Genomic DNA, 14,859 nt, shown 5'->3' with positions numbered 1-14,859 from the left:
ACTGAGATCTTCCAGCACTGAGTTAAGACTTAACCTATGTAAGTATTACTATTCCTTTTTTATAGATAGGGATGCAGCATATAAATACACAGAAAAGCATAATAAAACACTGCAGAATACCAATAACTTGCCACGTGATTGGATGATGTTGATGAGAGTGGTGGCCTGGAGACTGACTAAAGTGAATAAACAAACATGTATACCTCCTTGTAAGATAAATAACTTAAGAGAGAGACGAATCTTCATCTCCTGTCAGCTGGTCTGCTGTCAGCTGACTCTTAACAGCTGCCGTTCAAACCAGAGTGTTCCCTGCGAAGTGCACTTACCCAACATCTTTCTTCTTTTTTCCTTTATAACATGCTTCTTTTATATATAGGTAATCATTAAAATTTAATTGTTTCAGCACTGCGCTACATGAGTAAAAAGGTTATTTGTCCAGCTCTGTGAATTGTACAGGAATCCTCTTGTTACAATACCTTTCTCAGTCATATAGTAAATGCAGAAAAGGTAAAACCAATTCTGAAAATGCCATAAGACGCCTCTTGTGAAAGCTCTTCTACTCTTTTGCCACTGTTTATTATAACTATTGTGTTTTTGGAATAGTCCACTGGAGGGGAGAATATGGGGTGAATATCTGGAAAATTGATAATGGTCGATTTAGTATGCAAGTCCTTTCTGGTTCTGTATAACTTCCCTTCTGCCCTGTAAGACTTCATAAAATGTGAACTGCTAATGAGTGATTTTGCCTTATTCATATCTGTGTTTTATTCAGTTGGCCAAGTATCCTTCCCAGTAAAGAAAACAGAAGTGCAAGGAAAGCTTCCTTTGTTGGAGTCAAGATACAGACATGCCATTCCCATTAGGCTCAGCACTGACAACAGTCTACTTCAAGTCCCTACATGTATTCATGTCTATCTAGCTAGGAAGGCAAGTGAGATCCTGATTTCTTAATCCTAAATAGACCATTAATTAAACATCCTTTTTGACCTCTAGCATCTGCCAAGATTAGACAGATGACATGACCAGGCTGTTGGGTACCTGCAGTTCTCTTATTAGGAATTGTTACTTTAATTCATTTATATGACGACATCTTTTAATCTCGTCTGCCATTTCAGAGATTAACGTCTTGCTACTGTAAGTCATAGCTTCTTGATATAGCCATATTTTAGGGCCAAGTGAAAGTCAGGTTTCAGGCAGACCATTGCAATCCTCGCATGCAATGACTTACAAGCTTCCCTTGTTTTTTTTGCCCCTAGCATTGCTACGTATTCTGATTTGAAATAATTTTTTATGTTTTTTCTATCAGGCCTGTCACAGATGCATTAGCATTTCCATAGCAAGGAAACAAACCTAACAGCTTTATCTTCTGCACAGAGTATATGTGAGGTTAAGTGAAAGGCTGACTAAACCTCAAATTTTGGGTACGTATCGTACTATATCATTGTCTGAAGTATGAGGATATACAAACTTCCTCCTCAATGAAACATGAAACTGGGCAGTACTACAGCAGGTATTAGAAACATTCAAAAAGTGGATTATTGATGCCACTGTTCAGAGGTACTACAGCTGGAGACCTCACCCAGAACACAGTGCCATGCACTGGATAGAGCAACGGTGTCTGATGTTATTAGAGAGCAAATTATTTTCTATGCAGGGTCAGCCCTGCTTGCAGCTGTCCTGGGGCTGTCTGAATGGCAGATAATGTTACCAGAGTGATCAGAGACCCGATAATCTCAGGTCTTTAGAAGAAGATCAATGCCAGCAAAGGGAAGTGATGAGTGTCAGTGGTTGACAACCCCCTCCGCTGCAGGAGAGGAAATGTGTCTTTAGAAAATGCCTTGTTCCTTCTAATCATAGTTTTAAGTGTCAGTAGACCAAGTCTGAGTTTAATGTATTCATAAAATATATCTGCTTAATACAATTACTTTCTTCTTTCATTAAACTGTTGATCCTCACGGCTCCCAGGGACTAATAGCATCAGCTAGAGAGCCAGGCAGATGCAGATGAGAGTTAGAGTCTTCTACAGGCACCTTTGTTGAGGCACCTCCATCACGGCCTGCCACACTTCAGCTATTTTATTTCCAGATTCCTTCTGCAGAAATTACCAGCAACTGACATCCTGACCCAGTGGGTTTGTAGAGTATCTAGCTATCTATATAGGCTAAAGATAACACTGCCTTTCCCATGTGATATTAATAATCTAATCACAGGAAAGGCAAGCATTCTACTTCGTGTTACTGGAATTTCACATTAATACAATTACAGAATAATTCTGAAAGCATTATTTCTGCATTTGTTAGAAACAACGTTTTTCACTCAGTCTTGTAAAAACGTCTAACTGAGCTGCCTCAGCTATGTAACTTACCTGAACAATTTTTTTTTTTTTTTTGTTTCAGTGACGTTTTACCATTATTCTAATCAGTACCACCAAAACATATGTGATCAAATCCTAGATGTCACTCATAGTTAAACTTGGTAATGCCAAGACAGGCTAAATGTAAGTGTGATAATAATGTACTTCAGTGCTGCCAGCTGCTAAATATTTCTATTCCTCCTTATAATTTTGATTAACTTTGGAAATACTCAACAAAACAAGAACATTTTTGGTTTAGTGGTGGACTTGATAGTGTTATGTTAATGGTTGGACTGGATGATCTGACAGGTCTTTTCCAACCTAAATGATTCTATGATTCTATGATTTAATTGTAGAAGTCTTTCCAGAGCAATTTTTTAAACTTATTACTTGTTTTAAGTGCGGTAACAGTGCCACTACGTGGCAATTTAGAGCAATCACACATCTTAGTTACTGGAAATTTTTCAAATGTAAAACATTGAGAATTGAGGCTAGAAAGCTGAGTTATGACCAAAGATTGTGTGTTAAAACAGAAATAAGAAAAGTTATAAAATCATAGAAAGTATTCTGCAGAAGAATCTATCGAGACTATGAATTCCTATAAATACCTTGGCTTTCTCCTCCGCCCCTAATTTTTAGGGATGTTCTTGCATCTACTCCCTCCTTTTACCTACCAAAAGACAGAAGTTTATGCAAACTTGGCTTTTGACAATTTCTGACACTGCCATGAATCTAGTTCCTCTGATTCCTGCTGAATGTCTAACAAAAAATGTTATCAAGAATGGTCAGCCTTTAGCTAACCATGCCACAAAATCCCAGTATTCGGTTAGGCTTTCTTTGCCCACTTTAGTCTCTTAGAAAGGTCTTTCACAACTTTATTCCTCTGGTATTTAGAAACCTTCCCCTTTCCAGCCAGTATTTATACAGAGCCTGTAGGCACCCATATTTATCATTGCCCATGTTGCACTTTAGTGTAGCCTTTATGAATTTGTAGAGAGCTATCGTGTTCCTTTTCAGACCTCATTTTGCAAAGTTAAGCAAATAATCCCCATTAGTCCGCTCTCTAGTAACCTAGCCACTGTAAGAGATGATCGTTGTCCTTGAAGATACATACTGTTTATCAGGTAATACACATTTATAAAATTCAGCGTAATATGGACAGGTTTACCTCTGTATTTATTCAGAAAGTCTATGACAGAAATGCTCTTTTCTCTCCTTTGGAGCAAGAACTTGTTTATAATATGCTTTTAATTTATTAATATTATGGAGCAGATGAAATGCTGTGTTGGGAGGGAAGATTTTGTTGACATTGAATTCAACATGTAAATTGGTGATTAGATATAGATTAGCATCTTGTACATTTTGATTTTGCTCTGCTGCATGCTGCTGTGTTTCTGTAACCAGTAATTGCCACTGTAATCAGTAATTGCCATGTCTGTGACTCACTTGGCCTATTCCAGCAGTCAGTAAAGTGAGAGGGTGGTATTCAGCAGAAAGGTTGCTGCAGCAGCTTCAGATTCAGTCATTGTGGGTTTTACATTGCTCTACAGCACATCCTTTCCAAGATGCATTTGGGCCAAGTGTTTTAGCAATTCATAAAACATTGGGACTCGCCACTGTTTTCAAGATTAATGACTCTGGAATACAACATAGCCAGAGAGCAAGGGTGAAGTTTAGCTCTAGGTTGCTGTGCAGTGCTCTGCATGCAACCACATAGAGCTACTCTGTCTTTGCCATTGTGTCATAAATCAGGGAAGGGAGAAGCAAATTGAGTTACAGCCCAGAACACACTTCCATTTGGTTTCAAGACTTATGTACAATAGGAATCAAAGCCGCTTTGTGAGCTGAATTCAGAGCTACTCTAATGGCTCCATTTTCCAGATTAGCTCATGACCTAGGAAAACAGGGTATATTAAACGTAAGATTAAATCTAAACTTGCTCTGTGTTTAAAATATATGTTTGATTTGCTCATCTAGTGCTGGTGCTGGAATAGACAGGAAAGCAGCCTCAAGAAAGCTGTGTTGCAGCTAGCTTTTTTTCTACCATTTGCTTCTTATAATCCTGACATTCACTATTGTCATTAATTCAGCAGATATGTTAAATCACAAGATAAATTGCAGCAGTTAATACAATGTATAGAGAAAAGGACAGAATAAGAGCAATAAAAACCATAATGAACATTTCACTTGACAAGCCCCGCAGATATTTTGAGGAGTAAAAAAGATGTTTTGCAGGTTGTCAGGATGACAGCAGGAGGAACAGTGCACTCACTGTTTTTTAATAAAGTGTAGTATGGTTTACTTACATTAATAAATGACACCTTAAAATAAATTATCACCAGCATTTTCCAGGACTGGCCACAGAGCACAAGATGTTGCTGTTGCTTTATAACAGGTATAAAACCAGGTTGATTTCATTTACTTCAGAAGTGCCCTTTATGCAGCTCAATCTCACAAAACATAAACCAGAGCAGTGAAAGACAGATTGTCTAAATATACCAGTGGCTCTGTGTATTTCTGGGACAGTTTCTAATGACAAGAGCCAGTACCTGGACTACCACTGTTCTGAGAGCTGAAAACCCCCATCCTGTGCCGCCTTCCCCATGGCACCAGCAGTTGTACGGCTGCCCAGCAAGTCAGATTAGCTCGCTGCTCTGACTGAAAATTAACTTAATCAAAAGGAAATAATTTTGTTGAGTTCTGTATCAGGTGATTTTGTACTATAGTTTAGAATATATAATGAAGAATATGATTCTAATGATTACAATAGAGTGTGTACACAATACCCAAAACAATGGTTTCTAATTGCCTCATTAACTCACTGTAAACCTTTCCTTCTTTATTTCCTTCCCTTCCCAATTTAGATGTAAAGTATGCCCATGTTATTTATGATTTGAAATGCCCTAAGAATAAAAGTTGACATTTTCCAAAAATCAGTAAAAAGTAAATTTTAATACATTTTTACATGCTTTTTTGGTTTGTATTTTTTAATCTTAAATTTTCATTCCAAGTTCTATTTTAGAATAAAATTAAACATTAAATTTTAGACAGCCTCTTTTTGTTGGAGGGAATTTTGGAGGGAGAAGGTATGTTTATCTACAGCCTTACTTAAAAAAAAGTAACATGGCAATCCAAGATCATTGCCAACACTGTCATTGATTTTACCTCTGTCTTCCTGGGTTAAAGATGGCAGGGCTAAATGAGGCTGTAGAGCAATCTGATATCATTTCAGAAACACAGAAAGTTTGTAAGAGACCAGAAAAAACATGTTCCCAAGTCTGCGGAGCAAAATGTTTCACCATGCTGTTGATAAAGGGCAAAAATAAATCATGGGTTGACTGTATTTTTCATATGGTAACACACAAGTACTTTAATATGAGAAGGGATTTTTTTTTTTCCAAGAATGTTTTATGACCCACAGCATGAGATCTTTAAATTCCAAAATACACTATACATTTAACAGATAAATACCTCCTTTGAGGAACTATTTAATAGGCCATTTGGTACCATGTTGTACCAGTTGATTACCGACATCCAGACAGATTTAATCAACCATGTCTTTTGTCTAGAAAAATCAGTTAGCAAAGAAATATATCAGATTAATCTGGCGTCAGCTCTTTCATTAGACAGGATTCCATTTTCTTCCAGTAACCTCTTCTGTCCTTTATTGTTATTCTTATCTTCCACTCATCTTCTAATAAGTTAACCTTAAAGATTTTACTTGAAAATTTGTGTTGTATTGAAACCAACCTAAGCGGCCAGGTAGTTACCCAAAGAATATTTTTTGTTTTCTTAAGAGAAATTCTTAGGTTTCTTACAATGCTAGCATTTCAGTAGGCCAGTCATAATACATCAAACAATCAGATATTTTATTAAAAAGCTGAACTGCCAGCCCCGCAGTTTCATGTACAGGTTTTCCAGTATTTCCTTCTGTATTCTTCTTGGTATATTTTAGCAATGGTTTCTACAGCATGTTATTAGTCAGCAGTCAGGTGTATCTCAAGACCAATTTTTCAGATGAGAAGAGTTGTTTTCCTGTTGTTCTTTTTTCTTAATCTCTTTATATAATCATAAATTCTCTCTCTACTTAAGAGAGTGTTAAGATTGCTCATCTCAGACAGGTGTTTAAATACTGAGTATTTTTTCCTATACATCTAGTTATGGGTGTCAGTTTACTTTTAACAGAATTTAAGGAGTGGTATAGTGCTCTGGAACAAGATGGAAACAAGCTAGGCACTGTATATGCTTTATGTGTTGCACTCTATTACATTAGGAGATTCTTATTAAGAGTATTGAAATTAACTCTTTGTAGAAAAGTTAATAATAATAAGGAAGGCTGTAAAATTCCATAAAATATATCATCTGAGTGTATTCATATAAAACTATGTCTTTCAGTATTCATATAAACCTATTTCTTTGTATATGTATTCTTATACATGGTGATGGTGTCCCTGGTTGGTTCATGTCACTACCTTCATGCAGATTTGCTAAGAGACTTGAAAGAGGCTTCCTCACCCCTGCATAAGGAATTCTCCCACCCTGTGTAATATGGCCATTTTCCAACATGACTACTCACATGCAAGAGGCTGAAATTCATAGTGTAAGATTATTTGTGAAATTACCGATATTTGTGGAAATAGAAGAGATCAATCAGTCTTCATTTAAATACAGGTATCATTTTGCATTTCCAAGAAGCTGCAGACTCCCACGTACAATACTTATGCTTCTAAGTACAATGCTTATCTCTGTACATTTGTGAATTTCTGCTTTCATAGGATGGAGTTTCAGCATGGGCTCTGCCTACCAGTTCCACAGCTGGCGAGTATTTGTGATTGTCTGCGCACTGCCCTGTGTCTCTTCTGTGGTAGCCCTCACCTTTATGCCAGAAAGCCCACGGTTCTTGCTGGAGGTATAACTTTTCAAATGTTTTTTAGATTCCAGTCAAAATTATTTCTGTGTTTACAGCATAACCTCTATATAACAGGCATTAAAATTGCTCAGTGACTGTAGTGAGTATCTTAATCTGTATGTACGTTTTGTTTAAATGCTATGATCAAACATTTAGGTTGGAAAACATGATGAAGCCTGGATGATACTCAAGCAAATTCATGACACAAACATGCGAGCTCGTGGTCAACCTGAGAAAGTCTTCACAGTGAGTATTGCTTTTAAAGCTTATCACTTAACACATCAGTGAGCTTGCTGACTGGCAAGGTCTGGAGGGCTTAAGCAATCAATATTAATACTTTGCATGACAAAGGCAATCATTTGCACTCGAAATACCTAAATATAAGAATCTAATTCCTACTGAAATTGTTATATATACAGCAGATGTTAAGATATCAGCCTTTGGCTAGCATATTCTTGAGCGTATGAACCCGAAGTGTGATAATTTTCTCTGGGGTACCAAGATACTTAATAGACTCCATCTGTGTTTTATTTATTAAGTTTAATTCACCTTTAATAATAACAGTAGGCACATAGAAGTCCCAATTAGTTGGTTGTTGTGTCTTCAAAGCTTTTGAAGTTTTTTTTTCATTTTTATCAGCTAAAACAATAATTTAAAAAAAATCATTTTCACTTCTGTGAAATAGTAATTTCAGACATTTAATTTTCTCAAAATATTTTGGAAGCTTATCTGTTTATTGACTTGCAGGTCTAATGATAAGGTCATATTCGAAGTATTGATGGGTGGTTTCTATTTGGAGGAGAAATTGGCAATTCAGTTGTGCAACTTTTTTATGGCATCTTTCTTATTTATGAAGAATATACACAACAATTTTGTCTTCCTGGATACAGTAGGACCAAACAGCAGAAGGCATTTTCTTGCTTTGAAATCCAGTCTGCCTTTCCAGCTTGTACTGTGCTGTGGGAGTGCTGGCACTCTGCACCTTCTCAGACCCATGTGTGGGATGTTTTTCCTCTTCCAGAGGCTTTCTTCTTACTTTAATGCACATATAACTCAATTAAGAAATCCTCTCAAAGGTTCTGCATTTGCAGGCAGTCTCATGGAATATAACTTTATTCCATTGAGACTTGCAGTTTATTGCCTTGAGTGTAGTTTACATTGCCTCCATTTAATTTTTTCACAAAGAAGCTCAAGAACTCCTATATTTAGCCTGAAAGAAGGCTGGTTAGAACATCTATCATGTTAAATCCACATTTATTGATATACCAGTGACCTACCCTAATCCCATCTAACCTAATGTTTTATTTCCTGATTTCATTTACGAGTAAAGGGATTTGCCTAACACCATACAACTAGGGCATAGTTTCACAATTAGGTCTTGCTGATCTGAAGTGCTTTCAGAAGAGTATGCCTGCCCCTGGTCACTCTTTTGTTTTTCTTCTGCCAGCATTGATATTCATTGACTGATTGTACAGTCAGCCATAGCACAGACCTTGTCCCCCTACAGTGTTGGTTTAAGCATGACGAAGAAGACAGAAACATGCTGAGACCAAAGGTGGGAGGGAGGATCAGCCACAGTCTCACATTGGTTTGCGGTAATTGTAAACACGTCCTAAGGCAGCCATGGAGAAGAAAACAAAGCACGTGCTTGTTGTTTCCAGTTCTTGTGATCTAACAATTCTTTCTCTCTACAGTTGTTAAAATATGGCACTGAACCTTGTTGAACTCAGCACTTTGTTTATTTTTGTTAATTGGTCGGTCATGAATATGGCATGAATAAGGAAAACCCACAAATTTCTTGCGATTTTTGGCAGTTTCTGCCATGAACATTGGGAAAACTCAGCTGCAGATATCAAGGAGTTGAAGGATTAGAAATACTGTACTGTATGTCAAGGTTACACATGTATGGAAGTCCCCATTTTTGGTTTGCACTAATATGATTAGAAAATGCGTCATCTCCTCATTGCACAATATCAGCTTGTCATCTTATAAAATCCAGAAAGCAAAGAACTTATGCATAATTTGTCTGGGACATCCCTTTAGTCTCTCTTGTTTTTAAAATATTAGTCCTGGATATTGTGACATTTTGTCTCAGTAATGTATTCACATAGCTCTCCTAACCCCCATTGCTTCATCCAGTACCATTCTATGCAATTTCATAGTATGTTTTTTAACGCCACAGCTGATGTAACTTTTCCTCTATTACTACTATAATTTTAGTGTGCTTTCCTTTTATATGGTTTCCTAATTATATTGATGTCATCTTTTCCTAGAAGCTTTTTCATAAGTCATGTTTATTTATGTCACTCATATTACTGAGGATTTTATCTTCAAACCTTTAGAACAGAGAAGGCATCAACTGATGAACAATTGGGTTTAGAGTTAGAAACTCCAGAACTGATGTATTCTAGTTACTGACTGTGGAGGTGGTGGCTCTAAATACTTTTGAAAATCTCTCCTGAGAGCAGTGACGCTAACAGAGATGGTAGTAAGTTGGTAGTATCTTCTATTACGGGACTACCCAAGTTAAACATTTATGTACACACTTAATTACCTTCCTGTGTCCTTAAAATGTACATTCATTAGATCTGCTGGTTTAAATGTTTAAGTACAAAAAATTCTTTGTATCCTTAAAAACAAAATTCTCTCCACTCTTTCATTGCCATGTATTAATTTTTTTATGCGAACATTTTCCTTTGCAGCATGTCTTGATTTTGTAAAATCCAAAATATTGCCTAATTCTAGCCATTTCTTTTAAACAGAAGCTCCATTTTCATTAAAATAGGTATTCTTTATTGGTTTTTCATTCATTCTTCATATACTGACAGCTGAATTTGCATGGTCCAGATGGGCCATTGTCCTGATTCAATAGGACTTTTCTTATGTTAAAGAACCATAAAGGCCAGGGGCTTTTTGTCCCCAGTCACATACAGTGGTCCTTGGATATATAAATGTTTCCCCAACTTCCACAGCTCCGAATGAGCCAGGTGGCCACAGCAGTGAAAAGGCTGCCCCTGAGCCTACAAGAGTGGTACTGGTTTATATAGCGTGATTCAAAACGCATGCCCTTTCTGCCCGGAGGTGTGGCATGTGAGGATGTCTGTATGTACGAGGTCTTAAATAATCTTGGAGGACTCAAGTCAGTCTTTTGTATAGCATGTTTCATAAAACCTGTTTAAGAAAAGCTTAAAATCAGTGGAATGATGCAGACAGGATTATTGCTATTGAAAGAGGCATGATGAGAAGGGTACAGGCTGTTGATATAGTTATGGTCTGGCAAGACAGCTGCAATATTGCAGAAATGAGGGTGGTTATAGCTAAAACTGCTTAGTGGGCTTTTGTTTCTGTTCACGGGATGAGGCTGCTGCTGCATCTTAAAGAGTGTGCATCTGTAAAAGCAGTGGGCTGAAAACTAGAGCTTTACGGTCAGTACTGCTATTCCCTGATGTGCTGTAATCCACTCTGATACATCTGTGGGTGGTGGTGTCCTCATTCTGTTGAGAAGAAACACAAGCTATTGCTATCTTCAGAAACTGCAGCCAAACACTGAACACTGTTGCTCTCTCCCTCCTTATATGTTAGCCCCTTTCCCCATTTTATTTATTTTCTTTGCATTCACTACTTGTCTTCTTTTTAAATAAACTGTGGATGAGTACACCGCCTTTTGTGATATTGCTATGAACCTGGGACCAGAGCAGAAGCCAAAACCAAAACCATACAATGGTATAAGTTTGTCAGGTCCTGTGTCTGGAAACACTGTATAACACACTCTTCTTCTGCTATGCAGGAGAGTGCAAGTGAAAATTAGCATTGTAGGCAATATCACATTCTCTGTCACTGGTAATTCTGTATTTTTCCCTGATGTCTGTTTATCTCATTTCACTTTAGATGAAGTAGATGATTGCTCATAACAGCAATAACATCTGTGGTTCCAGATCATTTCACCTAACTTTTTCTCTCTTCATTAAAAAGGATAGTTAAAGTCAACATCCAAAAGACAAAGAGAGTTCTCTGTCAAACACTACAGGAAATAAGAACAAAAGAAAAATGTATTCAACTATTAATTCTTGACATTTCAAATACTTCTATTTTCATTACTATATCTTTAATTGATAGACTTTCAACAATGTTGTGATAGCAAATCAGAAACAACTTGATAGCAAACTCCGGACATGGTTAACTGAGGGTTTAAATAATGTTTTATCCTTTGTGGCATTAGGGGTATGTACAGCAACACTCTAGCAGAACCTGACAGCAACAGCTTGTTTCAGTCAGAAGAGATGGATTTCCTGCATCCTTTGAAAGTAGAGCTTTTCCAATACAGTTGCATCCATAATGAACTTTGGCATTATAGTTTGCTACTATTCCTTTATATTTCTAAAGTATTTCTAGTGTATTCTAAGTTTAATATCTACTCATTTTTAGTTTATGGAATTTATTAAAACCTTCTAATACTCCCCGACAGGCAGTTAATGATTCAATATAATGCAAATATTTGCTGTTCTGGTTTTGTTTCTAGGTTAACAGAATCAAAACTCCAAAGCAGATAGACGAGCTCATAGAAATAGAGAGTGATACAGGAACTTGGTACAGGAGGTGTTTTGTTAGAATTCGCACAGAGCTATATGGTGTAAGTAACAACATCTCTGTTTGTTCTGTAATTACCTTTCTTCTTTTTAATAAGCCTTCAGAAATGAGATGGATTGATTGAGTTCATGCTAGTGACAGCTGCAATGCTACATTTTCCATGCAACTGGGAGATTCGGGAACCAGTCTGGTTTCCTGACCCAGAAGAGGAGCAGGTGAATCACAGCGGTTGGTCCCAGCTTCTGAGGAGGAAAATGCTGCATTGGTCTTCACACAAGTGATGGCTAATAGTTACATAGCCATATTCCCGAGCACCACAGTATAATATGTACCGGGAATGTGTATCTACATATACCTATGGAAAGAGGTGACACATGATGAGATGAGAAATTATCAGCTGGAACTTGAGGCAGCCACATCACTTACAAATGGTAAAGTCATGAATAGATTTCATAAAAGAATGTCAATAAAACCTTTATAAGGCATCATATCTGCACCTATTTTTAGGCATGTTAAATATTTTACCAGAAAACTAAGTTAGAGCTATTTCAGAGAGTTTAATACAAGCTCACAGGGACTGCGCTCTGTATCCTTTTTTATTTTTTTGCAAAACCAAAATTATACGGTAACTTTGAACCTTGTAATGAAAATTTGGAAAAGTCTCATTCATTAAAAAAAAAAAAGTAAAAAAAAAGCTTTTCACGGCTGTTAAAAATCTGGCATCTTAAAGCTCTCCAGAGCTATGAAGAAATATTGTAAACCAAGGTTTGTCACAAAATTGCTTTGCTTGGAAAAATGACATTTTCCCCATGAAAAAAAAAATCCAGAAAATGTCTACTTTCATAGTTATTTTTCCAAAAATGGAGTACTTGAATATTGAAATGTTATGATTTGGCCTTGTTAGTAGACCAGCTTTAAAGGAGTTGCATCTTGGTTGTCTCACATCCTTGTTATCTCACTGGACTAGCCCCTGGGTCAGAGCACGTTCCTTATTGCACAATGTGTGCTGAAACCTCCTAGGAGAGACTGCCTCTTCTCCTCAAAAAGAGGAGATCATCTTGAGATGAGAGAGAGAGAGAGGAAAACACCATTCTTAGTCAGCTCTGCTGTAGCATCTCTGACCTAGGGGTAGTCCCAGCTTTTCCTTGTGTAGTTGAAGAACCAATTTCTGTCTGTGATAGGTTATGATAGATCAGACTCTGAGTGAGTCCCGTTGAATTCTGGAATATAGTTTGTCTAAACTTAAAGCAGTGTAATACTGGGAAGTGAGAAGAAAGCATTTCTGACAAGATTTCTGATTTATTTCATATAGTGAAATGAAGCCGCCAAGAGATTAGGAAAATCTGAAGTGATTAGAGCAGGGGGGGAATTAACAGACACAGTCCACACTGGTGGATAAAAAATTTGATTTGAACCAGCAACATGTGCTTGCAGCCCAGAAACCCAATCATATCCTGGGCTGCATAAAAAGAAGTATGGCCAGCAGGTTGAGGGAGGTGATTTTGCCCCTCTGCTCTGCTCTGCTCTGCTCTGCTCTAGTGAGACCCCACGTGGAGTCCTCAGCACAAGACAGACATGGGCTTGTTGGAGTGGGTCCAGAGGAGGGCCACAAAAATAATCAGAGGGACAGAGCACCTCTCCTGTGAGGAAAGTCTGAAAGAGTTGGAGTTGTTCAGCCTGGAGAAGAGAAGGTTCCAGGAAGAGCTTATTGCGGCCTTTCTATATATAAAGGGGACTTATAAGAAAGATGGAGAAAGACTTTTTACCAGGGCCTGTAGTGACAGCAGAAGGGATAACAACTGAAAGAGGATAGACTTAGATTGCATATTAGGAAGAAATTTTTTACAATGAGGGTGGTGAGACACTGGAACAGGTTGCCCAGAGAGGTTCTGGTTGTCCCATCCCTGGAAGTGTTCAAGGTCAGATTGCATGGGGCTTTGAGCAACCTTATCTAGTGGAACATGTCCCTGTAGTTCTACTCAGGGGGATTGGACTAGGTGATCTTTAAAGGTCCCTTCAAACCCAAACCATTCTACAATTCCATAAAAAGAAGCTAGAAAGTCACAGATCATGCACAACCTGGCTATAGCTGGAGATTAACAGACTTGTACGAGAAGTACAGCTATGACCAGTATCAAAGAGCTGATCTGCTCTCTCTGATGCCCTGAAGAAGCAAGCAAATCAGAATAAAAAATCTTCTATCCTGTAATAAAATTGTACAAAATATGATTTCAAATAAATGTATTTCCTAATGATTTACAGATTTGGTTGACATTTATGAGATGCTTCAACTACCCGGTGAAGGATAATACAATCAAACTTACAGCTGTATGGTTCACCCTGTCTTTTGGGTAAGAGTGGTTGAGATCATAAACCATTTTTGATAGACTTGACAGACAGAAGAACCATCTGCATGCAAACCTCTGTCACTATGATTATACTTGTTATTTGGAAATGTTTTATTCAGTATCTTTCCACAAAATCTTGTATTTATTGGTTAGTCTGTTCTTGGTTGCAAGCCTGACTCATCAAGAATACCTGCTTCAGAAAACTGGCATCTTCTGGGGTCAGCATCTTTCCATATTTTTATTTTATTGAGGATTTTATTATGATGGAGCATCTGCATCACATAAGTAGAGAGCTGCTCATCCTCACCTCACACAGATTTCCAAACAAGTGAGATTCGTGACTGAGACTTGTCTGTTTTTCACAGCTACTACGGCTTATCTGTCTGGTTTCCTGATGTCATTAAACATCTGCAGTCAGACGAGTACGCGTCCCGAGTGAAACATTTCCGCAATGAGGAGGTTTCACATTTCGTCTTCAACTTTACACTGGAAAATCAGATTCACAGCAATGGAGAATACATCAATGACAGGTTTAGACATTTCCTAATATCCTGACTTGGATGGAATAAACAAATGCATGTTTTAAAACATGTCTTAATAATCTAATATTTTTGTCCATTAGCTAATGATAGATGGTTTCTTTACTTATTAATGGGAAATTA

General features: G+C 37.5%; 1 protein-coding gene across 1 annotated transcript in view; it reads left to right on the top strand.

Annotated features, from left to right (window-relative positions):
• Nucleotides 1-14,859, top strand: part of SV2C (synaptic vesicle glycoprotein 2C) — an 89,200-nt gene that overhangs the window by 58,933 nt on the left and 15,408 nt on the right. Inside the window, exons 4-8 of the mRNA XM_075726463.1 lie at nt 7,129-7,262; nt 7,419-7,508; nt 11,782-11,892; nt 14,112-14,200; nt 14,563-14,727. Coding sequence (XP_075582578.1) covers nt 7,129-7,262; nt 7,419-7,508; nt 11,782-11,892; nt 14,112-14,200; nt 14,563-14,727 — 589 coding nt within the window. The remainder of the gene's footprint in view (nt 1-7,128; nt 7,263-7,418; nt 7,509-11,781; nt 11,893-14,111; nt 14,201-14,562; nt 14,728-14,859) is intronic.

This window comes from Pelecanus crispus, chromosome Z, assembly GCF_030463565.1.
Source record: "Pelecanus crispus isolate bPelCri1 chromosome Z, bPelCri1.pri, whole genome shotgun sequence".
NCBI lineage: Eukaryota > Metazoa > Chordata > Aves > Pelecaniformes > Pelecanidae > Pelecanus > Pelecanus crispus.
This window is presented reverse-complemented; position numbering and strand designations above follow the sequence as displayed.